Raw genomic sequence first — 27,510 nt, forward strand, 5'->3', positions numbered from 1 at the left:
AGGGGAAAGAATGCAAATACTGGTTATGAGGCGCATGCAATGGGGATGCATGAGTCAAACCAACAGCAAGCTTATAAGTTATGGAGTATATGGGGATACAAGTCTTCCAGCCTTATTTGTGCTGTGCAGAAAAATCCCTATTCAGTATGGCAGCTGTGACAGGGAAATGCATTATGAAAGGCAGTCATTTACTGGCTTCAGGGCCTTTTTATTTGCCCCTTCCTTATGTAAAAGAACTAATATCGGGCATTTCATTTTGGATTTTTATTTTGACAAGACCTTTTCAAATACATTTCATATTAAAAGTGTAAGAGAAAGTATGTGCATATGTGTTTTGTTAAATATCAACAAAACAGTAATTAATGAAATGCAGCATCCAATATAGTAAACAAAAAATTCAAAAGCTATTTGTTTCTATTAGCCTTTTTGTCATGAGGAACAGCCTCTGTGTGAAAATAGCAGTTAAAAAAAAGAATTTACGAATATTTTACAAATTAATTTCAAAATCATAACAAAATAAAGATAGGTAAAATTAGCACCAGAATGCAGCAAGAAAGACTGACAAAACCGTAAAAGAAGCAAGTGGTCCACTTACCTGGAAATCTATAATTAATTCCTTTCCTTGGTTTCCAATGGGTGAATCTCGAGAGATGGATGTCATTGTGGACAGAAAACTAGAGGACTCTGTAAGATGAGGAAGAGGGGAAAGATCTTCCAGTTGTTCTTTGAAGTCAGCCCCAATGTTATCAACCTTCTCCAAGAAGGTTTGCAGTTCTTTCTGAAAATGTTTCATCCTTAAATTAATAGTGCTTAAAAGTTCTGATTCGTTCTTGTTCCCCTTTTCCCCCTCATCTTTTTTAAAAATTTGCTCAGAGGCAGCACTGCTATTTATGTGGACTTTTGTTTCGTATATTAAATTGTCTGTATCAATGACAAGGCGTTCCATAGCTCTTTCAAGCCTTTCGGCCTCATATTTGATACTGATAAATGATTCTGAGTTCTCTTTGGCCCGTGTTAAATCAGTGGAACACAAGTTACTAACTTCTGAGTGTTTCCCACTCCCAAAACCTGATGTCTTTTCATATAAATCTTCAGAATCACTTTCACCCCCAATGGGTCCTTCTCTCCTTGGTTGAGGTAGATGACTTTCTTCACTGTCACACTCTTTCTTCCCTATTTCACTCTCAGCATCACTATCCCTGGGACTGCATGTTCGCAATCCTAGATGAGAGGCAAGATCATAGCGCTGCACATTAGATAATAGTACACGGTTTTCATACTGGAGTTTCATCACTTTTCCATTCAGTTCATTGATTTGCATCCGGGCTGACTTCAGTTCTTCTTGTAAGGATCTACTGCATTTGGATGCATTTTCATGAAACCAATCAGATTCTTGCCCAGGGTCAAACTTGAATTTATTTAATTCATTTGTTAGTTGCTTATTGTGATCTTCAATTTCAGAGATAGATCTCCTAAGAAGTTCTGCTTCTTCTTCTACAAATTGCAAATGATGACGTAACTCTGCAGCTGATTCCACAGGGTCACCATAAGGTGAGGTAGGAATGCTTGAAACACGTTCCTGGTTAAGACATACTCTTTCATACTGGCATCTCATGTCCTCCATCTCAGCCTTAATTCCTCTATTTTCCACCTCTAGTTCTACTAACTTTCTGCCTAATATGTTAGCTTCTTCTTCCACTAATTTTAAACGAAGCTTCAGTTCAGCTTCTCTTGTGCTGGGTGGTCCTCCAGCCTCTCCAATGGGGAGAGGACTTTCCACATCCCCATAGATGGATTTGTACTTTTGAAGCTCTTGCTCCAATTCGTCTTTCTCTCTGCTTAACTTGGCCATCTTCTTACGCATCAGTACTGCTTCCTCTTTGGCAAACTGAAGCTGGCACTTCAAATCAGCACTGTCTTCCTGCCAATAAAAGCAACAAATATGAAGACAAAAGGAAGAAAAAGACAAACATGTTCTGGCTATAACTCTGCAAAGTGACTTTTTCTAACCTGGTAGCTTCTTGTTATGTTGGGTTTCAACTCCACCATGGGTATACGAGGATATAAAATTAGGAGGGGGTGTGTGGGTGCATGTGTGCATATGCACTCTACAAAATTCAGTTAAGGAATTACCAGTAAAAAAATACCTTGCAATAAACTTTCAGAAACTGATAGTTATAATACAAATGTTGCACACTTTTAAATGAGGAAACAACCAATAATGTATAATGTAAAAATTGAAATTTGTTTTTTTACATTAGATTATTCAGAATATATAAACTTTTATATTCCTTTCCACAAAATAAGTACCTATTCCAGCAAAAACAAGTTACAGATTAAGTGAAAAACGAAATTATGTCCTTTTAAAAAAACTATGTGGAACTTCATAATTTCCAATAGAACAGAATATATGTAACTCAGAGTTGAGCTAAGAGTCCTTGGAGCTCTTTATGCTTTTTACTTGCAGACTTTTCATTACCCAATTAGGAAACCAGTGTGAGCAAGTGTGAAGCTTAACTTGGTCTAGGATTACCAGTTTCCCCATTGAAACTATGGTTGGTCTGTCCATGTGTTGTGAAATTAAGGAGTTTTCATCGTGTCTTCTGAATACTAGTGTTGTGGATGTACACTGCTAGTCTTCTGCCTCCCTGTTCTACATAGTAGTTGTTGCAACCCTTACACTCTATGTTGTAAATGACTCCTGTTTTTTCTTCTTGGGTACTGAGTCTTTTAGTTTATTTAAGATGTTTTGGAGGTCTGTAGTTGATTACTGTGCTACAATAATGCCATGTGGTTGTAACAGTCTGTTTGGTTGTTTCTAAGTTTTTGATACCCCAGTGAAGAAACTATCAAAGAAAAAAATGGGCAGGGCAAGCTACTGTATCTAGACAAGGAACAAACCCTATACTCACCCACACTGATAATGTTACCTAGCTGGGTAATGAAACATATGTACTCAAACAACTAAGCCCAGAGAGCACCAAGGACTCAACGCTTCATAGTTTATCAGGCATGCACAGATATCCCATGTCAGATGTTCATTTTTCAAAACAGGGACAACCAAATTGCTTCACTCTGTATAGATACATTATGAATATAATGCAATATTCATATAGGCACAACAAAGTCAAACTGTTACTTATAATGCACGTCAAATATCTCTCTGGAATTGTTAATAATATAAACTACTGTAATATTATATAAAGTTATCAGCTATCTTTTGGCAGTCTCAACAGATGGCAGCATTTGTTTCATTTTGCCAGGACTGGAAGCTATGTTGGGTTAGACTGGTTAGTACTTGGAATGCCTGATACCAAAGAATTCCAAGACAGTAAGATAGTCTGGGATATTAAAGAAAACACTGAGAAGGTGGCATCTGCGAAATACTTTTAAACTGTTGCCAAGAAAATTGCATGGATACGTCATGAAGTCTCAAATAGTAACGCTTCATTTAAAATATTTTTTTAAACTTTTTTTTAAATCCAACCCCAAAGTGGAAAAAAAAGCTTCTTCAAGAGGCTGCATGTTACTCTCAAGAAAAAAATGTGGGTATTAAATCTTGCCCCTGGTGTGAGGTCAGCCCCGACCCTCCTATCTTTTTGTAAGGGCCTAAAGACATGGCTTTGCCAGTCAGCTTGGGGCCCCAGTGGGGGAACAGCGCAATAGAGGTGGTTCACTGACTAATAACAGATCCCACCTCCCCCCCACTCTGCCCCTGCCCTCCCCATGTGTCTTTGATTTTAAGGTTTGATTTTAACTTTTTATGTTTTAACTTAGATGTAACTGTAAGCCACCCAGAATTACCCTATGATTGGGTAAAATGGGGGGGGAGAGAAAGAATAAATTCAATAAATAAATAAATAAAAATAAATAAATAATAGTATGCCAAATGGAAATATATAAATTTTTTTTGCAAATCCAGTAGCACTGAAGTTAAATAAGGAATATAATAAAAGCTCAGTCCAATAAAATGCCTAAGTATTAAAAACAGATTTTGTTTAGAATAACATCTCATAAATTCAGTTTCCTTAAAATTCTGGGATATAAAGTTACAAATCATGTGTGTATCAAAAGAACGGAAGAAATTAAATTTTAAATAGTTTTTGACTTTATATCCTGTCTTGTACTTTATTTTTTTTCTATTGCTATGAAATAATTTAGCTATTATTTAACTGTTTAGTTCACTATTTACCTTGTGAAATTCTCAAATTGTAGATTTTATATGTGCATAAAATCAGTCTCTATTATGAATTATTGTCATTTCCAGTGTTGTATCCATAATATATTTGTTAAGATTTTTTTTTCAATTTGGATATTCACAGAAATAAAAACTCAAAAGGAAAAAAGTGCTTAATAAAATAGAAAATTGTGTTCATAAATTTAAAACTCAGATAATAGAAAATAGCCATGTGCAATAATAGCCTCTTAATTAATTTTAAAATTATCAAGAAAATTGCTTAGAAGCTACTCATACTGTAGTGTTAATAAACCATTTGATAAATTGTTCCATTTCTACCAACAAAACTTTAAAAAAAGTTTTAAACCTTGTTTACAGATTGACTATGAACTGAGACATATCAAGAGCTTAATTATGGGCACCTACAGTTCCTGCTGCTTTCAATAAAATGATGAAAACAGCGTTGTGCCATACCTTTGATTGAAACAATGCAATGTTTCAATATATGTACATATGGAGTGAGATAATCATGATTTCATGAGATTGACTGGTTTGACTCCCCCAACAGACATCACTGAGTTTAAAATGTCATTCCAAATCCAATTCCAAGATTATATTTTTACAGCACATAAATTATATTTGTCTATTTAGAAAAATGTTTTTTGGATTCAATAAGATTTATTCTCATATAACCAGTATAAGACTGCAGTCTAAAAACAATTTCTGGCATTTCTTAATTTGTGCTTGTTTATCAATACCTGACAGACAGAGAGGCAAAGAGTGAAATCTCAACAAACATTTGTAAATGGTTTTGAAACAAATTCCACAGCAAACATTTTAATTACAACAAATATGACTGCTATTGATAGCTTACATTAAATCTAGGTAAGTTTAATTTCCCATCTTTTAATGCCCCCAGTCTCCTGTATTGCGTGGATATACAAATAAACATTACGTAAGTATACAGTAATTGCCAAACTGCATGCTAAATAGGTTTGCATGGTAGGGAGAAAGTCTCTTAAATGTTATGCAGCATGACAATATCAAACTAATATTGTAAAAGATGCAAATGAAAGCCACATGCATTGGAATTCAGGTGAGATTGTTATTAGATAAACCCATAATGTGAAAATGACCCAAACAATAAGGGTGTTCCATTTTTTAAAATTCGTCTGATTGTGAAACTCATAATAACGGAATCAGGTTTCTTTTAAAGCTTTCCTATATAGGTAGTTGTGGACTTACAACAATTTGTTTAGTGATCATTCAAAGTTACAGCGGCACTTTCAAAAGTGACTTATGACTGTTTTTTTTACACTTACCTTTGCAGCATGCCCATGACCGTTTGATTAAAGTTTGGTACCTTGGCAAGTGACTCATATTTATGACCGTTGCTGTGTCCTGGTGTCACGTGTGATCACCTTTTGCAACCTTCTAATAAGCGAAGTCAATGGGGAAGCCAGATTCATTTAACAACCGTGTTACTAACTTAACAACTACAGTGATTCACTTAACAACTGTGGCAAGAAAGGTCGTAAACTGAGATAAAACTCACTTTGTCTTATTTAGCAACAGAAATTTTGGGCTCAGTTGTGGTTGTAAGTTGAGGACTAATCTTGTCTTCTGTTATTTCATTTTCCTGTCAGAATTATGTAAGCTTAAATTTTAAGATGAACCACTTTAAATATGAGACAGAAAAAAGTCATACCGTATTTTCCGGCGTATAAGACGACTTTTTAACCCATGAAAATCACCTCAAAAGTTGGGGGGTCATCTTATACGCCCAGTCGCCTTATACGCCGGAAAATCAGTGGGTGGCATCTGGCGGGAGCCGGCAGGGCAGTCCTGCGCACGCGCGCACTCCCCGGCTGCTCCTTAGCAGCCGGGGAGTGCGCGCGTGTGCAGGACTGCCCTGCCGACTCCTGTCCGACGCTCTTCCCTCTTGAGGCAGCTGCTGCCTCAGGAGGGAAGAGCCAGCTCGCTCTTCCCTCTTGAGGCAGCAGCTGCCTGAAGAGGGAAAGCGTGGAGCCGGCAGGGAAGTCCTGCGTGCGCGTGCGTTTGCAGGACTTCCCTGCCGGCTCGCTCTTCCCTCTTGAGGCAGCAGCTGCCTCAAGAGGGAAGAGCGTCGGACGGGAGCCGGCAGGGAAGTCCTGCTCCCGTCCGACGCTGCCCTCCGAGCCAGCAGGCAGCCGCCGTGAGCGCGGTGCTGAGGGGCAGCAGCCCCACGCGCAGCAGCAGCCGCCGGCTCAGCAACAGGTCCGAGCGCAGGAGCCGCACCGCCAGGCTGCCCAGGAAAAGCAGCCACACCGAGAGGCTGCACGCCCAGTCCAGCTCCATGAGGGGCAGGGCGGGAAGCCGGCCGGGAAGAGGGACCGGGAGCCCGGGCCGAGCGCGCCTCGGCCGACGGTGAGAGGGAAGCGGCACATGAAAAAGAGGCTGCGGGCGGAGCTGCCCCACCCTGCGCCGAATGGGAGAAGTTCAAGGCCTGGGGGGGGAAAGCAGGAGGGGCGCCAGCCGTGGCGGCGGCTGCCCTCCGGCGCTGCCTGCTGCCCGGGAAACGCTGCGTCTCGGGGGCCAGCAGAAGCGCGGGAGGGCCAGCGGGGCCAGTCGGGCCTTCGCCTCCTCTGCGACGGACAGGGAGGGCAGGGCATGTAAGTATTTTCCGGCGTATAAGACAAAAAACCTTGAAAAACTTCTTAAAAGTAGGGGGTTGTCTTATACGCCGGGTCGTCTTATACGCCGGAAAATACGGTATTCTTAATGAAGCTAATATGATCCTCCAATTTCAAGGGTAAATTATTTGAGAAAAATAGGCTTGGTTTTTATTAGTTCTGTAAATATGAATGAATAATCATCATAATAGAGGGTGGCAGAGCCATTAGCCCCAGGCCCTTATTTATATACTTTGATTGGTTTGTTTGCTCATATAAACTGTTCTTTTAGCATTTTATATAGTGTATGGGTGTATATGTATAAAATGTATTAAATTATTTCTGCCTTACTATACAAAAGGCTCTCAAGACAGACACCAGTATAGGAAGAGTGCATGTGCATAGACACAGCTTGACTACAAAATAGCTTGAAATATAAATTAGATGCATACATGATGAGTGACACTCAATATGAACAAATTAGGGCTACGGTGCTAAAGCTGTGATGAGGCTGAGGCTTAATCACAATACCATACATAAAATATGTATATATTTTATATATTTGATTAGTCGGGTGACACAAACAAAAAGAAATAATGTTCCATTACAATCTCCTCAATGGTTTTCTCCAGGCACTTACTGGAATGTCAGCAAAATGGAATGGCAACATAGCTGTCGCCCAGGAAACTGGGCCAGTGCCAACATTCCTAAGGACCTTATGCTGAAGAAACAGTTTCCTTTGTGTTCTGACCGCTGCTTGGCATTTTCCAAGAACTTCCATTCTGCAACTCTGCTGAACAGAACTTTTTTTTCAATAAAACTAAATGCAGAAAGAGTGCAGTTCTATTTTCTCTGTTCTACATGTTCTTGTAGTAGACCCTGGAATAATCCAGTATAATTCTGAGTTGTATAGCAAACTTAACATAGTAGGAGCATATTCATGTGCAAAGTTGCAAACTTCTTATCTTTCCATCATATGTTCAAAGCCCTCCATGGCAGGGGGCCGGAGTACCTCAGGAAACATCTGCTGCCGGCATCAAGCTCCCTGCGCCCTGTGCGTTCCCACAGAGAGGGCCTCCTCAGGGTGCCACCGATCAGAGAATGTCGATTGGTGGCCCCCAGGGGGAGAGCCTTCTCTGTGGGCGCTCCGGAGCTGTGGAATCAGTTACCGGTAGAGCTCCGGATGGCGCCCGATCTTCGCTCCTTTCGTCGCGATCTCAAGACGTTTTTGTTTGTACAAGCCGGCCTAGCCTGATGGGGATTGGTGGGTTTTTTTATTTTTTGTATTCTTAATTTTATCTTTGGGGTTTTATAATTGTATATCAATTGTTTTAAAATTGGGCAATCATTTAATTTCTTTTTAATATTTGTATTTTGTATTTTACTCTTGCCCTGTGAACCGCCCTGAGTCCTCAGGGAGAAGGGCGGTATAGAAATATTATTAAATTAAATTAAATTAAATTATTGCATCAGTGGATCATATCCCAGCAGACTTCTTTAGGATGACTCATTTTCATTTGAGGACTGAGTCTCAGCAAGGTTGAAGTAAGAGTTGCCAGGCTGAAGTGAAAGTTTCAGGCAACATTTGCCAATAAACTGACTCAAGTCTTGATTCCACATGGGTAGAAACAATAGAGTTGGCAGAGGCAGAGTCTTATGATGTGATCTGGAACTCATTCTATCCTGTAAGTAAATGTGGTAGCAGGCAGAATGAACTCTTCTACATATGAATTATAACCCATGCTTTTTCAAACTGCTTGGATTAGAAAGTGTTCAATGCTGTTAGGGGAGGGATGGTACCACTGACTTTGAAAGAGATGGTAGTATGCCTCTCCTGACGAAGCCATCCTTATATCTGGCTATGTTAGAAACCAGCCTCCAATACTCCTTTTTATGGAAGATATACAGTAGAGTGTGTTTGGATTTATCTGGATTCTTTCCAAATCCTGGAATCAGGCCTAGGTTTGAAATAGAATCACATTGATTGCACTGTTGGATGATTTATCCCAGCAACATTCAATATTATCAATGTCTGGGCTGCCTGTTAAGAGTTAGGAGTTGGAAATACTGTGTACAGAGAGAGGTTCTACTTTTTCCTGAATGTGTGGTTCCAGTTCGTGATAGTGGGGAAGAAAGATCTGTTGGAGATTCCAGTGTGGTATGCCACACAATTCTCCTGTTTCTCTTGCTGTTCAACATCTATGTAATGTTGTTTGGTGAAACTATCTAATAATCCAGGATCATCAATATTTATTTATTTATTTATTTATTTATTTATTATTGGGACTTATATGCCGCCCTATCTCCTGAAGGACTCAGGGCGGCTAACAACAATAAAATACAATAATACAGAAGTTAAAAGAAAATTAAATTAATGGCCCCTGTAGAATAAATTTAAAATTAAAATTAAAATAAGTTAAAAATTAAAAACATAATTAAAATCCCAGTCAGTCCAGGTCAGCCTGATGGAAAAGAAGTGTTTTGAGGCCGCGGCGAAAGGACCGGAGATCTGGGGCCATCCGAAGCTCAGGGGGGAGCTGGTTCCATAGGGCTGGTGCTCCCACAGAGAAGGCTCTCCCCCTGGGGGTTGCCAGCCGACATTGTCTAGCCGACGGTACCCTGAGGAGGCCCTCTCTGTGTGAGTGCACTGGGCGATGGGAAGTCGTTCCCGGCAGCAGATGGTCCTGCAAGTATCCCGGGCCTAAGCCATGTAGGGCTTTAAAGGTAAGTACCAGCACCTTAAATCTCACCCGGACAACCGGTAACCAATGCAGCTCACACAGGAGGGGTGTAATACGGGAGTATTGGGGTGTTCCCATCACTACCCGCGCGGCCGCATTTTGCACCAGCTGAAGCCTCCGGGTGGTCTTCAAGGGCAGCCCCATGTAGAGAGCATTGCAGTAATCTATACGGGAGGTAACGAGTGCGTGGGTGACTGTACGTAGGGCATCTTGGTCCAGAAAGGGGCACAAATGACCCCCTGGCCACGACTCCAATATGATCTTCAAAACTGAGTTGTGAATCCAGGAGGACGCCTAGATTGTGTGCCCTATCAACGGGAGGTAACATCTCTCCTCCCATAACCAAAGATGGAACCTCTTGGACTAAACGAGATGCCGGTACGTAAAGCCACTCAGTCTTGGCCGGGTTGAGCTGGAGCCTGTTCTTCCCCATCCAAATCTGTACCGCTTCCAGGCAACGGGACATCACATCGAGGGCATCACTGGGTTGGTTCGGGGTGGAGATGAAAAGCTGGGTATCATCAGCATATTGATGATACCTCACCCCGAAGCCACGGATGATCTCACCCAGCGGCTTCATATAGATGTTGAACAGGAGAGGCGAGAGTACTGACCCCTGAGGCACCCCACAACTAAGGGGCCTAGGGGTTGACCTCTGCCCTCCTGCCAACACCGTCTGCGAACGGCCCGAGAGGTAGGAGAACCACCGTAAAATGGTGCCTCCCACTCCCAACCCCTCAAGACGTCGCAGCAAGATACCATGGTCGATGATATCAAAAGCTGCTGAGAGATCTAATAGGACCAGGACAGAGGAATAACCCCTATCTCGGGCCCGCCAGAGATCATCCACCAGCGCGACCAATGCCGTCTCCGTGCTATACCCAGGCCTGAAACCCGATTGGTACGGATCCAGATACTCAGTTTCCTCCAGGACCAAAGGGAGCTGCCGTGCCACCACACTCTCAACAACCTTTGCAAGAAAGCGAAGATTGGAGACAGGACGAAAGTTATTTAAAATAGCTGGATCCAGTGCAGGTTTCTTGAGGATATCCAAATAATTTCTTTATTTTTATCTCTGAGCGCTTTTTCAGAAGGCAACCGTACTGTTTTTATCTTTGAGGAGGACGAAGATCTTTCGCTTCTCATCCAAGAAGCTTCATCGTTTCTGGCACGATGGTGGGGGTGATGGAAGGATTAATTCTGACATGATGAGGGGAGGGGGCTGGAAGGATCATATTTCCTTTTATTCATGTGGTCGTTAATATCTCCTTGAGAGATCTTGAGAATACTAGGGGTTTATCTGTGCCCTCAGGGTCACCTGAAGGCATCCAGAGTACAAATGGGGGTGGAATCTTTTTGGAACTGCTGAAAGGACTGTGTTATAGAAAGGAGATAGCTGGTGTCTTATCCCTCCCCCTCTGTTGAGACAGGGCTGCTCAGTGTTAACATAAATGGCCTCTTTTACCTTTTTTTTCAAACCAAGGGTCCTCTCTACCCAGAATGTGGACTTTGCTGTCTTTAAAAGAGTGAAATATTATAGTTAAGGCACCTTAAGTACTCCAGTGATTACTCTGGATAAGTTTTACTTCAAGTTTCTAAGTAGACTTATGGCTACTGTTGGACATCAGGTGGAGACTGCAGGAGACTTTACCCCATTTTAGCTGATGTGCCAATTATGGCTTTTCCTGGTGAAGGAAGTTCTAAATACAGTAACTCATGAACTTCTTATTTTTGACTTAAACTATTGCAATTACTGCAATGCATTCTGTATGGTGAAGCCTCTGATGACTACTTGGAAACTGCAAGTGATACAAAATTCATTAACCAATGTTTTAATGGGCAAGAGTTACTGTACATGCATATTGCCTGTGTTATGGTGCTGCACGGTTGCCAACAGACTGCTTGGTACAATTTCAATATTCTGGTTTTGACTTTAAAAGTCTTGGGACACAGGTGCAGGATCATCCACTAAACAAGGCATGTCAAACTGCCGGCCTCCAGGCTGGATGCGTCACATCAAAACCGTGCCCACCCCATTGCCGGAAATGGGGAAAAAGTCGTGATACGTCGTGCAATGTCCATGACGTCGCGGGTTTGACATGCCTGCACTAAACTGATCCTACCCATTCAAGATTTCTCCTCTCCAAGAGTTCTGAGAAAGTGTATGTTTTTCAGATGGTTTCCATTAGTGATATCCTGAGCTTTAGGAGAGCCTTGATAAAAGAACTGGGATTGGCTGAATTATTGTTTGATATAGGATTTACATGATTGAATATGTTTAAATTTTATACTGATTTTTTTACTGTTATTTGTGATACTAATTGTAGACAATGATTCCTTGGGTACTGTAATAAAAATACAGCAAAAAAAAATAAACCTCTAAGGGTTTGATCAGATGCTTTTGTTTTAACTGAGAAAAGGTAAATACAATTGTTACAGGTAGTCCTTGAGTTACGAGAGTTCACTTAGCTACAGTTCAAAGTTATGAACCCCCCCAAGTACTTACGACCAGGTTCTGAAGTTACATATATTGCATCACCACAGTGGTCGTTCATCCTAATGTCTGGCCGCAGAGATGCTGCAACATGCCCCCTGCTTATTTCCCCCCCAATCCCGCCCCGCTGGGTCCCCATAGGCACTGGACCTTGTTTGTCAGCCCACTGGGTACCAGGTGCTCCTCCCTACCCCATCAGCGATCACTTAGTACTTACCTTTGGAATATCTCCAGAGCTAAACATATTGGAGTAGGAAAGGAGAACAGGCCAGGCCATGTGGCAAAAAAGTGGCCATTTTTTTCTCAATGCAAAGCTGTTTTCCTTAGATCCCTGGCATAGCGCCTGGTGGCTGCACTGACCTGGCCCACTGCTGGGGCTCAGCCATCTCTGGCGATGGCACTGCTGTTCTGGCTGTTTAGGAACTGTTACTGGAAATATGCAGAGGGCACACGTGGCGCCACCTAGGCCGGGACAACACAAAGCCTGCAAGATGCAATAGATCTCATGTTCTTACGCTTCTGTCCTCCATGCAAAAACACTTTTCCAAAGATGACAGAAGCATGGGTACGAATGGGCGATCTAAGGAAAACAACTTTGTGTCTGAGAAAAAGATGGATACTTTTCTGCCACATGGCCCAACTTTTCTCCTTTCCTACCCCTACATTTTGAGCTCTGAAGATCTTCCAAAGGTAAGTGAGCGAGAACCCTAAGAGGTGGGAAGCGGAGCATGAAATATCTCAGTGAATGGGGGGAGGCTTTGGGTGGCCAGAGGCAAGTGTCTTGTTCCTTCGTTAGCCCCCCCCCCATGGTCTTCCCCACCCCGAGGAATCCCATGTGCACTTAACAACCTGCGCATTTGATTAACGAATGCATTGAGGAGAGGAGAGATGGGGCTTATTCATTTAACATGTTTCAGTTAAGGTTACAACCATAATGGGCAGGTTCCATTACGATAGTAACTCGAGGACTACCTGTATACAAAGGGGAGTCAGAAATCTGTATAAAAGGAGATAAATTAATTGTTTTTAACTTATTTATTTTTTCACTCAGTTTTTATTTTTCAGGTATTTTAACTTTTGTTAAATATTAAATCAGTGCAAACACAGTCACAAATAATACATGGAGATTTATTTATTTATTTATTTTATTAGATTTATATACCGCCTTTTCCCAAAGGACTCAGGGCAGTTTACAGGGTATTTAAAACAAGAAATACAAAAGTTAAAAACAATTAAAAAAATTACATCAATCCCTGAAAAAAGTAAAAACTCCAATTAAAATTAAAATTAAAATTCTCAGCCTGGGCCAGAGAGCTTGAAGAGCCAGGTCTTCAGGTCCCGGTGGAATGAACGGAGGTCGGGGTTCAGTCCTGAGCTCCACGGGCAGCTGGTTCCAGAGGGCAGGCGCACCCACTGAGAAGGCTCTCCCCCTGGGTGTTATCCGCCGGCAATCTTTTACCGGCGGCACCCTGAGCAGACCCTCCCTGTGGGAGCGCACTGGACGAAGGGAACTTGATGCTGGCAGCAGGTGTTCCCTCAGATATCCCGGACCCAAGCCATTTAGGGCTTTATAGGTCATCACCAGCACCTTGAATCTCACCCGGAGGGTAACCGGGAGCCAATGCAGCTCGCGGAGTAGAGGTGTTACATGGGAGTATCGGGAAACCCCCATCACAACTCGCGCGGCCGCATTCTGCACCAGCTGAAGCCTCCGAATGGTCCTCAAGGGCAGCCCCATGTAGAGAGCGTTGCAGTAGTCTAAACGGGAGGTCACGAGCGCATGAGTGACTGTGCGTAGGGCATCTTGGTCCAGGTAGGGTCGCAACTGGCGCACCAGGCGAACCTGGGCAAAAGCCCCCCTGGTCACAGCTCCTATATGGTCTTCAAAATTGAGCCGGGAGTCAAGGAGGATGCCCAAGTTGCGAGCCCTATCAACGGGGGGTAACACCTCACCCACCCATCGTTAAAGGTGGAATGGTCTGGTTAACCCGAGATGCCAATATGTACAGCCACTCAGTCTTGGCAGGATTGAGACGAAGCCTGTTTCTCCCCATCCAGACCTGGACCGCCTCCAGGCAACGGGACATCACGGCGAGGGCATCGCTGGGTTGGTTCGGGGTGGAAAGAAACAGTTGGGTATCATCAGCGTACTGATGATACCCCACCCCAAAACCACGAATGATCTCACCCAGCGGCTTCATGTAGATGTTGAACAGGAGGGGCGAGAGAACCGACCCGAGGAACTCCACAAATGAGAGGCCTCGGGGTGGACCTCTGCCCTCCCGTCAACACCGACTGCGAGCGGCCCAGGAGATAGGAGAACCACCGTAAAACGGTGCCTCCCACTCCCAACCCCCTGAGACGCCGCAGTAGGATACCATGGTCGATGGTATCAAAAGCCGCTGAGAGATCTAATAGGACTAGGACAGAGGAACAACCCCTGTCCCGAGCCCACCAGAGATCATTCACTAGCGCGACCAATGCCGTCTCCGAGCTGTGCCCGGGCCTGAAACCCGATTGGTATGGGTCCAGATAATCAGTTTCCTCCAGGAACAGAGGAAGCTGATGCGCCACCACACTCTCAACAACCTTCGCCAAAAAGCGAAGGTTGGAGACTGGACGATAATTATTTAAAACAGCCGGGTCCAGGACAGGCTTTTTGAGGAGGGGTCTCACCACCGCCTCCTTCAAGGCAGCGGGGAAGACACCTTCCTTCAAAGAAGCAGTTATTACTGCCTGGAACCAGCCTCGTGTCTCCTCCCGGGCCGCGTAAACCAGCCAGGAGGGGCTCGGATCCAACAAACAGGTGGTGGAGCTCAGCCTCCCCATGATCCTGTCCACATCATTAGGGGAAACAGGATCGAACTCAGTCCAGATAACATGCTCAAGACTATCCGATTCCTCCATGTCAGACTCCGCCCAGTCAGAGTCCAGACCGGCCCGGATCTGAGCGATTTTGTCCGTCAGATGATGACTAAACTCCTCGGCCCGTCCCTGTAAGGGATCTTAAGTACTTAGTTTCAGACCAAAATTTTTGTCACCTAACTACTATTCAGATATGATATTCCATGGTCCTTTTTTTAAACTCAATGTTGGATGAAAAGTTAAATAATTTTATGCTTGCATTACTAATATCCTAAAATTATAGTGATAGACATTTCTCTTTTTTACTCATTTTCAGTACTTTAAGCTTTCTAAATAATAGAATGCTCATAATTTATATTTTTTACACAAGTATTGTTGCATTGAAATCTGCATTGAAATTATATAATATATCAAGATTTATAAAATTACAATAAAGTAAGAATTCATGCATCCTCTCCCTTATATGGAATGCATTATTTGATCAAATCTCATGAAATCTCATGGTATGTGATGGTATGGTAATCCATTTAAAATATTACAGCACTGTACATTGGCTGTATATCTTGGCAGTATAGTTTCAACAAAGCTGTTCATACGGAATGTATGAGTAAGAATGTTTTTCAGCTGGTAGTGCAAGAAATTGTTTTACTGTTGAGGAATAAAAAACTTTCCAGGAAGCTGCAATGATTTTTTTCTCACCAAGTAGAAATCCAGTTCTTAAGCCCCAGTTTTTTAACAGTATTACTATGAAAACTGAGTGAGGAGGAAAAAAATTACAATTGCTTTACATTTAGTTGAAGAAAGAAAGAATACCAGGCTTCACAAACCTTTCCAATTTGAACAAGAGAAACTCATTATCCTTATATCACAAGTATTCTCCTGGAAAAAAATGCCATAAACTGTAAAAGAATGACACAATATGTGTTTTTAATGTGTTAATTACATTTGGTGTTAAGATAATCATTTGAACACAACCTTGACACCAAGGATTAATTTGTCTGCTCCAAGTACTCTGACACAAGGTTATTATATATATATATATATATATATATATATATATATATATATATATATATATATATATATATATATATATATATATATATATATATATATATATATATATATATATATATATATATATATATATATATATATATATATATATATATATATATATATATATGTTGTTGTTGTTAGTTGCGAAGTCGTGTCCGACCCATCGCGACCCTATGGACAATGTTCCTCCAGGCCTTCCTGTCCTCTACCATCTTCTGGAGTCCAGTTAAGCTCACGCCTACTGCTTCAGTGACTCCATCCAGCCACCTCATTCTCTGTCGTCCCCTTTTTCTATTGCCCTCAATCTTTCCCAGCATTAGGCTTTTCTCCAGTGAGTCCTTCCTCCTCATTAGGTGGCCAAAGTATTTGAGTTTTAGCTTCAGGATCTGGCCTTCTAAAGAGCAGTCAGGGTTGATCTCCTCTAGGACTGACATATATATATATATATATAAATTTTTTCACCTCAATTTACAAAATGATTTATCAGATCAAAAATTTAGAGGATTTTTTAAAATAAGCACTTCATATAAAAATATTCTATTCTGAAAATGTATTACATGTATTTGATTACTAAAGGTTACTTTAGATAACATTGTTATAGCATTGACATATATATTGTTTGGAATAATACCTGAGCAAATGCCTTCTTTTCTTTATGAATATCCCTGCTTCCTCTTCTCTTCAGGGAGTTCTGAAAGAACAGAGAATGTATAATAAACTGATTTTAAAATGCACACAAGAGTCCAAAAATAATAATGTTAAGTTTTTTAACACTGTCATATCAATAATTGTCTGTGTGGCAGTCATTAATAAGAAAATGTACCGGTATGCATTTTAGGTTTTGCTTGAAGCATTAGGTCATAATAACAAAAACAGGTATAATCATTATCCTACAAGAAATGTAGCTGGCTATATGAAAAACCAAGTATTTCTAGAGATCTTACAGAGAAAATGAATGTACTAGTATCCAACTTTTATAATTCATAGTTTATGAATTTATAAGTAATTTATCTTTCGTTTTTAAAGAGAAATGAAGGAAACAAGTTGATAATGTAAGTTTTCTGAAAGATTCAGGAGTGTCAAAATCCCACATGCTGGGAATCAACAGGATTTTCTTTAAAACTATGCAGGAGTAGATTTTAATTTTTTTTAAAAAAAAAACACCTCTGTTTTCTGCCACTGAAGAGAAGGCTGCATCCATTAGGAACAGCAGATGTATTGATCTTACTTGGCCCATCCACTTCCTTCCTCATGTTACCTAATGCATTCAGTCCAATTCTTTGAGTAGCTGCCACTTACTTATTCTCCATATATATGAAGGTGGATATTCTGCATTTTTTTCATTGAAACATAAATATCAAAACAAAGCTGACTGGGAACTTCACTGCTTTCATTGCTTTAACCATACTTCCAATATCTTAGCAATAAAATTTCCATCATGGAAATTTATGTATATATTATATAAAAGAGTCCTTCATCCTTGAATAGTTTTGGAATCACTGGACTAGAGGAAAGAAACTATGCTCACTAGTGTATGTTGTATGTATGGAAATTCAACACAGCTAAAACTTTGCTATTTCCTATTGAATTAGAATTATCATTTCAATTATTCAGAATGCTGAAGATTACAATCTATCTGCTTTTAACAGCTCTAATCGGCTTTTTATTGGTTATTCACACATAGTGTAACATAAGCTTGCCTTATTATATAATTTGTTTCTTCATATTCCAGATGAAATCTGCTTTAAAGCTTATTGTGATTTGTAACTGCTTATACAGTTACTCCTTGGTTAATGACCATTCATTCAGTTAATGTTTGAAGTTAGGGTTGTTGAGTGTCCTCGAAGTTCCAACCACTTAAAAACTTGCCGTCACATGATTGTGCTATGGGTGCTCAGCAATCAGCTCTTACTTACGATGGTTGTAGCATCTTGTGGTCATGTGATCACGATTCCCAACCTTCCCCACTGACTTCCCACAAACAAAGTCAATGGGAAGCCAGCAGGGAAGGTTGCAAGTTGCTTAGGTAATCTTCCTCACCCACACACCCTCCCTGAGCACCACTATGCTTCACTTACTTGCCTGCTGATGACCCGCCTAGAACTTTCATCTTTCTGCTGGCTTCCTTAGTGACTTTGACTGTCAGAAACCAGTAGGATGTTGTGAGAGATGTTTGCTTAATGACCCGCAATCCTCATTTAATGATGCAATGGGGACTGCAGGGACTGCCATTGCTAAGCAATGCGGTCATGGGACTAGAGGAGTTCAAAGACCTAATATCTAACTATCAAGAGTTATCAAAACTTTATTTCATTCTCAGAATCAACTAGGGTGGAAAAATAATTGCCGTCAAAGAGCCACACCTTTGTTTTCCTCCTGGGAAAACAGCTTGTTTTGGGTGGGACCTTTATATTTATTAGTAAGACTTCTTTTGAGAGTTTGGAGATTGTTTTCTAAAAATGTATTATACTTATTTCAGAGCTTCCACTGCAATTTTAACAGTTTTATACTGTTTCCCACCTGAAGGCACCCATGCTAGCAGTTCTTAGCAGTCATACCCAGAGGTAACTCTGTGGGCTTGCATACAGTCCTTGGACTTCAACTCTTCATTTTTGTAAATAATGAAATGCCTATGGAAGCCTACATACCTATATAGACTTTCATTAAACTTTCATTTTCCCAGCAAGTGGAATTCAATGGATTCCACATTGAACTGTTTATTTCCAACTCTCACAAGGACCATGCAGACTGTCTAAAAATGAAATTATTAGTCTCCTCATATTTGTGATCAGTATAATAGACTAGATTTTTGTGCAGATTTTAATAGCAAAAGCAGTAATAAAATACTCATCCATTTTCTTTTGGCCTAAAAGATGGAAAATGCATTAGTATAATAATGATTTCTGATAAAGTCCAGTACGTATCACATAGCACATATCTCTACTTATTCTTGTCCAATGTCTGCATTGTTATTATTAAGCCCACACTAATCCATTGTAGTTAGAGTCCTCTTCACTGATGGCTATGGGCCTTAATCTACCACATTGATATAACACAGATTGGTAGATGTATGGTTTTTGATTTGCCAGCTGGGCTGAAAAAAAGCACACCCAACTGTCTAAAAGAGAACTAGAACTTAGATATCCCTGTTTGTCATCCTTAATCACCTTAATCACCAAGCCATGTTGGCTCAATGTCTGCATTACTAGTCTATAAATGTTATTCTTTTAATAATCTATATAAGCAGCCGTTGAACCATTGAAACGAGCGCAAGAAACAGAGCTACAGCCAATTTTTTTTTCAAGGACAAAATTATGTCTCAGTATTGGTATAGATAGGAAATGTGTCATACTGAGTAATGCTCTCTTGTCAGATGAAGCACTTGTTAACACATAACTCCTCTACACAGGGCCTGTTCTTTTCATTCTAATTTTTTTAGGCATTCTTGCTATGGCTTCCTATTTTATGCCTTTGCTTTAACTTCATATATTAAAGGAAAATAACAAAATCCACAGACTATTGTGGATCATTAATTAGCTTTCAAAGAATTGTCTGGTTCCAATACTTGGTGTATCTGCACAATTAAGTTAACCTCCTTGATGCTTCTACTCCTTTGCTATTTCCCAAAGCAGAGCTACAATTTCATTAAAGACAATCATATGAGCCTGTGACCTTCAACTGACCCTTAATACCCTTAAAAAAAAGACCCAACTGCCTACTGACAATTCAGTGCAGGGAAATAACAAGAGAAGGCTGAAATCCAAATCCACCATGCTTATATGTAAAACAGATTGTAGCAAATACAAAAATTGGAAATAATTACAACAACATCTAATAAAATCTTTACCTAAGAATGAGTTGGCTCGTATCAAGGAAGTCAACACTAGTGATATTACAAATATTATTAACAGAAGCATCTTTCATAATTTTGGAGGGGAGGCCAGAAATCCCACCAACATCAATGAAACTTGGGAGTAAGGAAGAGTGTATGAGAGTTCAGTTTTTTAAGAAAGTATTTCAGCATATAATATGATGACCTAGCTTAGTAATTTGAGTAGTCCTTAATATATATTCAATATTTTATAATTATTCTTGATTAATAATTTTATAAATTTGATAACATTTACTAGTACTATTAGCTGTTCTGGTCAACTGATTTATACATACTTTGTATTGATTTTCTCAATAACTATAACTAATTAAAGAAATTGGTCATGAAATTCAGAACAATCTAGGTACAATTATTTAAAATTGTTAACATTATTTCAATAAAATAACCTTTTTTGCCCTCACAATTCTGTAGAAAATCAGCCAATGAGTTTCACAGCTGAACAGAGATTTGAGCACAGTACATATATTCCTTATCTTCAAACATTATTTGGGCACCTATTTGCCATTCTTCTCTAATAACACTTTCAAGAATCAAATTGCAGACCGGATGCATAAGTGTTTATTCAGAAACATTGTTTATTTTAATGTTATAGACTGTAACTTTGTCTACATATAGTCATAAAATATTGCAGTTCTATTATTCTTTTTATTATTGTTGTTGTTGTTGTTAGAGTTGGAAAGGACCTTGGAGATTTTCTAGTCCAACCCCCTGCTCATTAATGTTCCAGTATATATAGCTTCTTTTATTCAAAGAAAGCAAACACTTCTAGCTGTGCTGGCACGTTAAATCCACCAGAAGACAAAACAATATATTGTTAATTCCAAGACAATGTATCATAAAAACAGAAAAGGCATGTCTCGGATAATCTTTATAATCTACTTTATTCATCTATCCATGTACTGCTTGCAGCAGGAAGAATATTGTTTATTGCAAATGTACTTGCACTACCTTGCTTGGTTATATTAATTTTGTCCAAATCTAATAGCCCAAATGAGCCAAAAATAGCTTCCACTTTCTACCAAATCAGTATTAATTAATATTACAGGTAGTCCTCAACTTATGACAAATCACTTAGCAACCATTCGAAATTATAACATCCAACAGGTACTTATGATCCAGTCCTGAAGTTACATCCGCTGCAGTACCCCTGCAGTTCTTCCTTATGATTGAGGGCAGAGGCACTCAAGCACCCACAGTCCACCTACTTTTCCCCTATCCTGTCCTGCCAGGTTCCTACAGGCATTGGGCCTGCTTTGCCATCCGCGTTCCACAAACTCCTCCCCACCCCCAGTCGTCATTTGCTCATTTATCTTTTGAAGATAGCCAGAACTCAGGGACTTGGGGTAAGAAAGGAGGACAGGACACATGGCACAATCAAGGCGAAGTCCTGCCGGTTTTCCTTTCATTGCTAGTTTTAGCTCCCCCAATGCTAGCTGCTTATGCTGGGAGAGCTAGAATTAAAAAAAAACCCGGCAGGACCTCTCCTGCCGAGCACTAGCCTTAGTCCCCCCAGCATTAGCAGCACTAGTGTAGCTAATGTTGGGGGAGATGCAATGAAAGGAAAACCAGCATAGGTCCTTCTCCTCCATTGTACCACATGGCCCAGCAACAGAGCGGCCTGTCCTCCTTCCCTATCCTGAGCTCTGAGGTTCTTCGAAAGGCAAGTGTGCAATTGTGACAAGGTGGTGTAAGGAGGAGGTACCTAAACTTGTGGGGACCCCAAAGGGCAGGGAGCAAAGCATGTGGTATTTCAGAGGATAGAAGCCTTGGGAGGCCCAATGCAGGTGGGCCTGTGCCTGCACTCGGCCTCCCACCATCTCGCCCACCCCTGAGGCATCCCATGCTCTGCTTAACGACCTGCACGTTTGTTTAACAAATGCATTGGGAAGAGCTGGGATGGGGGGGGAGGAGTTTGTTACTTGACGCAGTTCACTTAATGTTTGTCCTGACTTCCAACCCTAATGGCCAGGCTTATGGTCAAAACTCGAGGAGTACCTGCATATTATGGTTAAAACTTATATATTTTCTGATCTAGCAAGAGTTTTGATAGCCTTTAATTATGTAAAAGTGTATATTGATAATTAACTACTTAAAATTGCACAGTTCTGACCATGAATGAATTTCCCTGCCCAAGAGAGATTACCAGATGAGGGTGGGATTCATACTGGAGCACAACATGGGACAAAGATAGTTTTATAGTTTTCCTTCACTATAACTTGCATTTTGGTCTCATACTCTATTGGCAGAAAAGGATTTAATTATTTCGGTTGGCTCTTTTTTGGCAATATAAATAGTCACACTATATTCAGTGGGTCAAAGATTAGAGTAGGGGAAAGAAAGATTAAGCACTCTTATCTTGGAAAGTGGGAAAACAACATGAACAAGAATGTGCTCAAGATATACAAACTTAAGCTAATGTATATTTTGGCAACCAAAAATACTTCAAGCAAATTAAAGTAAAATAAAGTTTCCTTTGACTCAAGCTTAGTTCCTGTTGACTGTATGAACAATATATTGGGAATTTTGGCAACAGCTGGACAGCAAATTCCTATTCCATTCGTCCAGGAACTTTATCCCTACACTAATATTTTCAGGTAATGTCCTATCCTTCTGATCTACATAGTTTTTCTAGATCAGCCCAGGTTATCCAGATGCTGCCACTGATCTGGGCTAAAGTTCAACCAACATGAAGCATTGGATAAGTTATTTAACATGCTGGAAAAGGCCTGAATTCCATGTCCTTCTGTGACACTATGAAAAGAAGCCTATCCATAATCTCTGTAAGAGCATTTTCTTTATTCAATTAGCAGCCCTACTGCTCCATTTCTGAAACATTACATTCCCATAGATATAGTTGAACAAGCAAAGGCACATCTATATATAACCCTGACTAACAAGACTGATCATAACATTAAGTAGAATGAAGCAAGAGCACATTTTGAGGAGAGAGGTATCATACTTGTTATTTTACTATTTTTCATCACTAACACTAATGCTCACTAATTTATTTCAATATATATTTAAGATCTTGCACTATTACAAGATTTGTCAGTTTTCCAGCAGCCACATATTCTATATGTGAGTATATTAGCATGTGAGTCAATGCACAGAAGAATGTAGTCACTTTGGTGAGATGGACAGCCATACAAATTAATATATCATTTTTAAAAAATGTATCAGAGCATGCAGACAACACCAGAAAATACCATGAAGTGGCAAATATAAGCATCATAGTAGCGAATTGGGGGCAGATTGTTCCTCTTAATAGCCAAGCATATATTTCCATTAATATTCTCTTGTCCCACAACAATTAATGAATGCTCAAGATAATTTAGAATTTATCTACCTTAAAAAAATGAAGCTCCATATATTAAATCTACAATGGTGAATCTTACACTTTATGATATTCTTTACTTAAATTACATATTTAAGTAAATCATTTCTTTTATCAGGAATTTTATCAGATATTCAAGAAAATATGAAGGAAAATGAAGGAAAATATTTAAAAGATTTAAAGTTATATATGTAAGGCAATATGCAGGTAGCTATAGGTTATAATTACATTTGGTTGATAATTAGTACAATTTTCTAGTTACTACTGAAGCAATTGTTTTCAATACTGTAATAACAGAAATACCTATATTATTTTTAAAAATGATTTATGAACACTGGATCTAATGCTAATACCCTGTAAAAATATTTAGTTATATACTACGTTAAAAACATTTTTTTAAGTTTCCTATATCCAGAGAGAAAGACTAAATTACACAATTGCTTGTGTTCAATCTGGAATGGCAAATTTTAATTGATTGATTTTGTGATTAGATGCCATCAAATTTTTCTTGACTTAGTGACCACTTAAATAGATTTGCTTCACCTGTCCCCAACCTGGTCCTTCAGGTTTTCTAATGCTGTACACATAATTACTTAACTATAACAGAACATTTATAGTGGTCATCCTTACTGGTCATCTTTTTTCCCCCTCTTGTGTTTCACCTTTGCAAGCATTATAGACTTCTCCTGAAAGTTAGGTCTTTGCACAATATGTTCAAAGTATGATAATTTGAATCTGGTATTGTGGCTCAAATGAGAACACTGGGCGATTTGCATGATGGATCTTTTTGTTTTCTTTTATTTTGTTTTGTTTCCTTGGCTATTCATGGTATTCCCAGAAGTGTTCTCCAAATGAAAGTTCAAAAGCATTAGTACTGTTTCTATTCGGCTTCTTTCTTTTTAAATTCTTAATTTAATTTTTTTAAAAAAAACAAAAGATAAATGAATGAGTATATATAAATGAATGAATAAATACATGAGCAAAAAAAGGGAAAAAAAATGTCAGAAAAAAATCAAGATAAAAGTTCAAAGAAAGAATAAACCGAATAGAAAAATAATAATTTCGTTGGTAGAGATATAGTTAAAAATACATCAAATTCTTACTCCAAAGTTCACAATAGTCAATGTTAATTCCAGAATCCCATATAAATTGGGATGTAATCAAATCCCCAAATAAAATTTTCGTTCAGTTTCTTGCAAAACTCCAAAACTAGTGTATATGTAGAAATAAAATCGGCCAAAGTCTTTAATCAAAGCTGTCAATTTTGCCATCTTTGACAATTCCATTAACTTCACTATCCATTCAATTATAGACTTGTAAGTCCATCTATTGCTAAGCACATTGGTTTGTGCTTAAATTGTAAGCCGCCCTGAGTCTTCGGAGAAGGGCGGCATATAAATGGGATTAAAATAAAAAAATAAAAAAAATCTACTTTTATGCAAACAGAGGTTTTGCCACTGTTATACATAAAAACAAAGTTTGAATTACTTCTCTCATACTTAATCATGGTACAGACAAATTTTCTTATTTGAATAATGATTATAAAGTATTCATATGGTACAGTAGATTAAAAAGATTTTATAAGAGTTTATTCATGAAGATCAACATGGATTTTTACCTAAAGGAATAATATGAGAACAGTTCCAGATATGATAGAATATTTAAAACAACATAATGAAAAACAAGTCATCTTAATCTTCTTAGATGCAGAGAAAGTTTTTGATAATTTGAAACCTGCTTTTTTTGTTTAAAGTTATGGAAGGTATGGACTTTGGTTAGAATTTTATTCAAGGAATTACTTTTTATATAGATTGTAATGTGCTCTGCATGTTATGCCTTTGAAGATTACTCAGAAGCTGTATTTAGTAGAAAGCACAGTAGTCTGCTTCATACACATATCTCTGTTGCTACAGACTCTGCATTACTTGACAATAGGCCTCTAGATAAAATTCAAAGTGCAGGTTTTGACTACTTCAAGGTGGCTATATCATTAAATAATCTTGTCTTAGTAGGATTGTTGAAGGAACTTGTGTTTTGAACAGCCTTCTACAGGAGATCTAGATCAGCAGCCCCCAACCTTTTCGTGGAAGATGATTTTTCCATGGATTCAGGGGAGGAGAGAATGATTTTGGTTTCTCTCGTTCATCTGCCGCTCACCTTCAGCTCTGCGGTCTAGTTCCTCACAGGCCACAGACCAGTAGCAATCTGTGGCCCAGGAGTTGGGGACCCCTGATCTAGAGTACACCTTTTGTCTTGAAATCAAGTGGTTTCTGAAAGTTTCTGCCAAGTATTTTTTTTATTAAATAACTTTCTGTTACTTTTTTCTGCAAGTTCTTTAGCTGTATAAAATTTCTTTCATCTTTGCTCTGCATGTTTTCCACTTCAAGTAATTTCAGATTTGATTTTTCTCTGGGATGTGTACAACTTCTAACAGTAAATACTTTTGACCAGTACTGTAACTATTATGATCTAATAGTATTATAATCAAGACACACCTCATATTTTTCAGATGAGGATGTTATTACAGCACACATAAGTGAAGTTATTATGGGCAAACTCCCTTCAACCTTGAATGCTTGGATGCTCTCTTAATAGCGTGAGCCATGGGGATTTCAGTTTTTTTTCTAAAAAATTTGCAGTGTGAAATAGAGAACACAATAGAAGTAGAGACGAGCTGTTATTAAGAGAATGCATGATATTTACTTGCTGCAGTGTTCTCTCTCTCTCTGTTTTATCTACAAGGAATATATTAAGCTTTAGCCAGTAAGGTTTGCTGGAATTTCCAACAGATCTACGTTTTCAACATTCTTATTCACTCCCAAGATTAATTTTAAGTTATTATTTCTTCTTATCAATTAAAAGACACAATTTTGTGATCTAACATATAGCATTTCTTATGTGAAAATTACAGATAAAATATGAAACAATATTCTCTCAGAAAAACATCCTTGCTTCTTTACTACCCAAATAAGTGACAGCATCTATCTGACATCTACATAATCTTGAAAAGCAGAACAAGACCTATTTAATATGGGACTTTGCCAGCTAATCAAAGCCTTGCAGGCTAAAACTGCAAAAAATGAATATCTATCTATCTATCTATTATCTATCTATCTATCTATCTATCTATCTATCTATCTATCTATCTATCTATCTATCTATCTACACACACACACACACACACACACACTCACTCATTACAAGACACAAAAGGGGGAAGTAAGCAGACACACAATGGGGAATTCAGTGTCTGTATGCATAATGGGCTTTAGGTTGCCAGTGTCATTGTATTCCTTTTAATGTGTATTTGCATTTAGGTGCCTCTTTATTGTCTTATAATCCTTTCCCCTCCAATGAATGTAAATATAAACATAGATTCCCTTCTGGCAAATAATTCAGTGCTAGGGTGAACATTCCAAAAAGGGGGGGGGGGAAATGGTCAGGAAGCAAATAAAAGCCAAAGGTAAAAAAAACAGACAGGAGCTGTTATCTGGCTATCAGCACCTGGTGACCATTGCAAAGGACAGGGAAATGCGAAAAGGAAAGCATAGTTGGATTCATATGATTTCCCACTTGGCGACTGCTTTACTTAACAACAGAACTGATGATCTCAATTGTGGTCATTAAAGAAGGACTACCTGAACTTAGGTTGCGTATCTTATGGTCATAGAGGCTATCAGATCAAATAGCTTAATCTGTAATATTTTGAAATTTCTCCCAAAAGGCAAAGCACTGTCATTGTTCTAGCTTCTAGCATTGATAGCAATTGCACTTTGATAGCAGTTACAGTGCTGGCAATTTTTATGCACTGCAACTAAGTTGCTGGCCTGCCACTTTGCTGTTGTTGTAAATATTGTAAAATGTGGATTACATATAATGAGCTTTCGAATGTTTTCTATTTTTATGTAGGGACTCCCCGAGACTTCAAAATTATTTCAAATGTTCTTCTAGGGTGAAAAGGTTGAGTAAGGCTGATTTAGAGGATTATTTGAAGGATTATATTAATGTGTGATGGATAAATCTGCATCAGTTCTGGAAAGCAATATGTTTTATAAAATGATTCCCATGCTGTACTCACTCTAAGATTATGTATTTGAAACCTGTTACATAAATGTTCTTTTTGTCTAAGACATCAGGGCAAAAAAAATACATACATATATAAAAAACAATAAAACTTTATAATATTATATATTGTACTTCTAACTATCTTTTATCTTTTATCTTGTAAGCCGCCCTGAGTCTTCAGAGAAGGGCGGGATATAAATGGAATTAAAATAAAAATAAATAAATATCTTTT

General features: G+C 39.2%; 1 protein-coding gene across 1 annotated transcript in view; it reads right to left on the reverse strand.

Moving 5' to 3' along the window:
* Window positions 1–27,510, reverse strand: part of MTCL1 (microtubule crosslinking factor 1) — a 77,635-nt gene that overhangs the window by 38,450 nt on the left and 11,675 nt on the right. The window contains exons 3-5 of the mRNA XM_081325267.1: window positions 16,619–16,678; window positions 7,544–7,618; window positions 596–1,921 (exon numbers count right to left, since the gene is read on the reverse strand). Coding sequence (XP_081181393.1) covers window positions 596–1,921; window positions 7,544–7,618; window positions 16,619–16,678 — 1,461 coding nt within the window. The remainder of the gene's footprint in view (window positions 1–595; window positions 1,922–7,543; window positions 7,619–16,618; window positions 16,679–27,510) is intronic.

The sequence above is a fragment of the Vipera berus genome (genome assembly GCF_964194415.1).
Source record: "Vipera berus genome assembly, chromosome: 3".
Lineage (NCBI taxonomy): Eukaryota > Metazoa > Chordata > Lepidosauria > Squamata > Viperidae > Vipera > Vipera berus.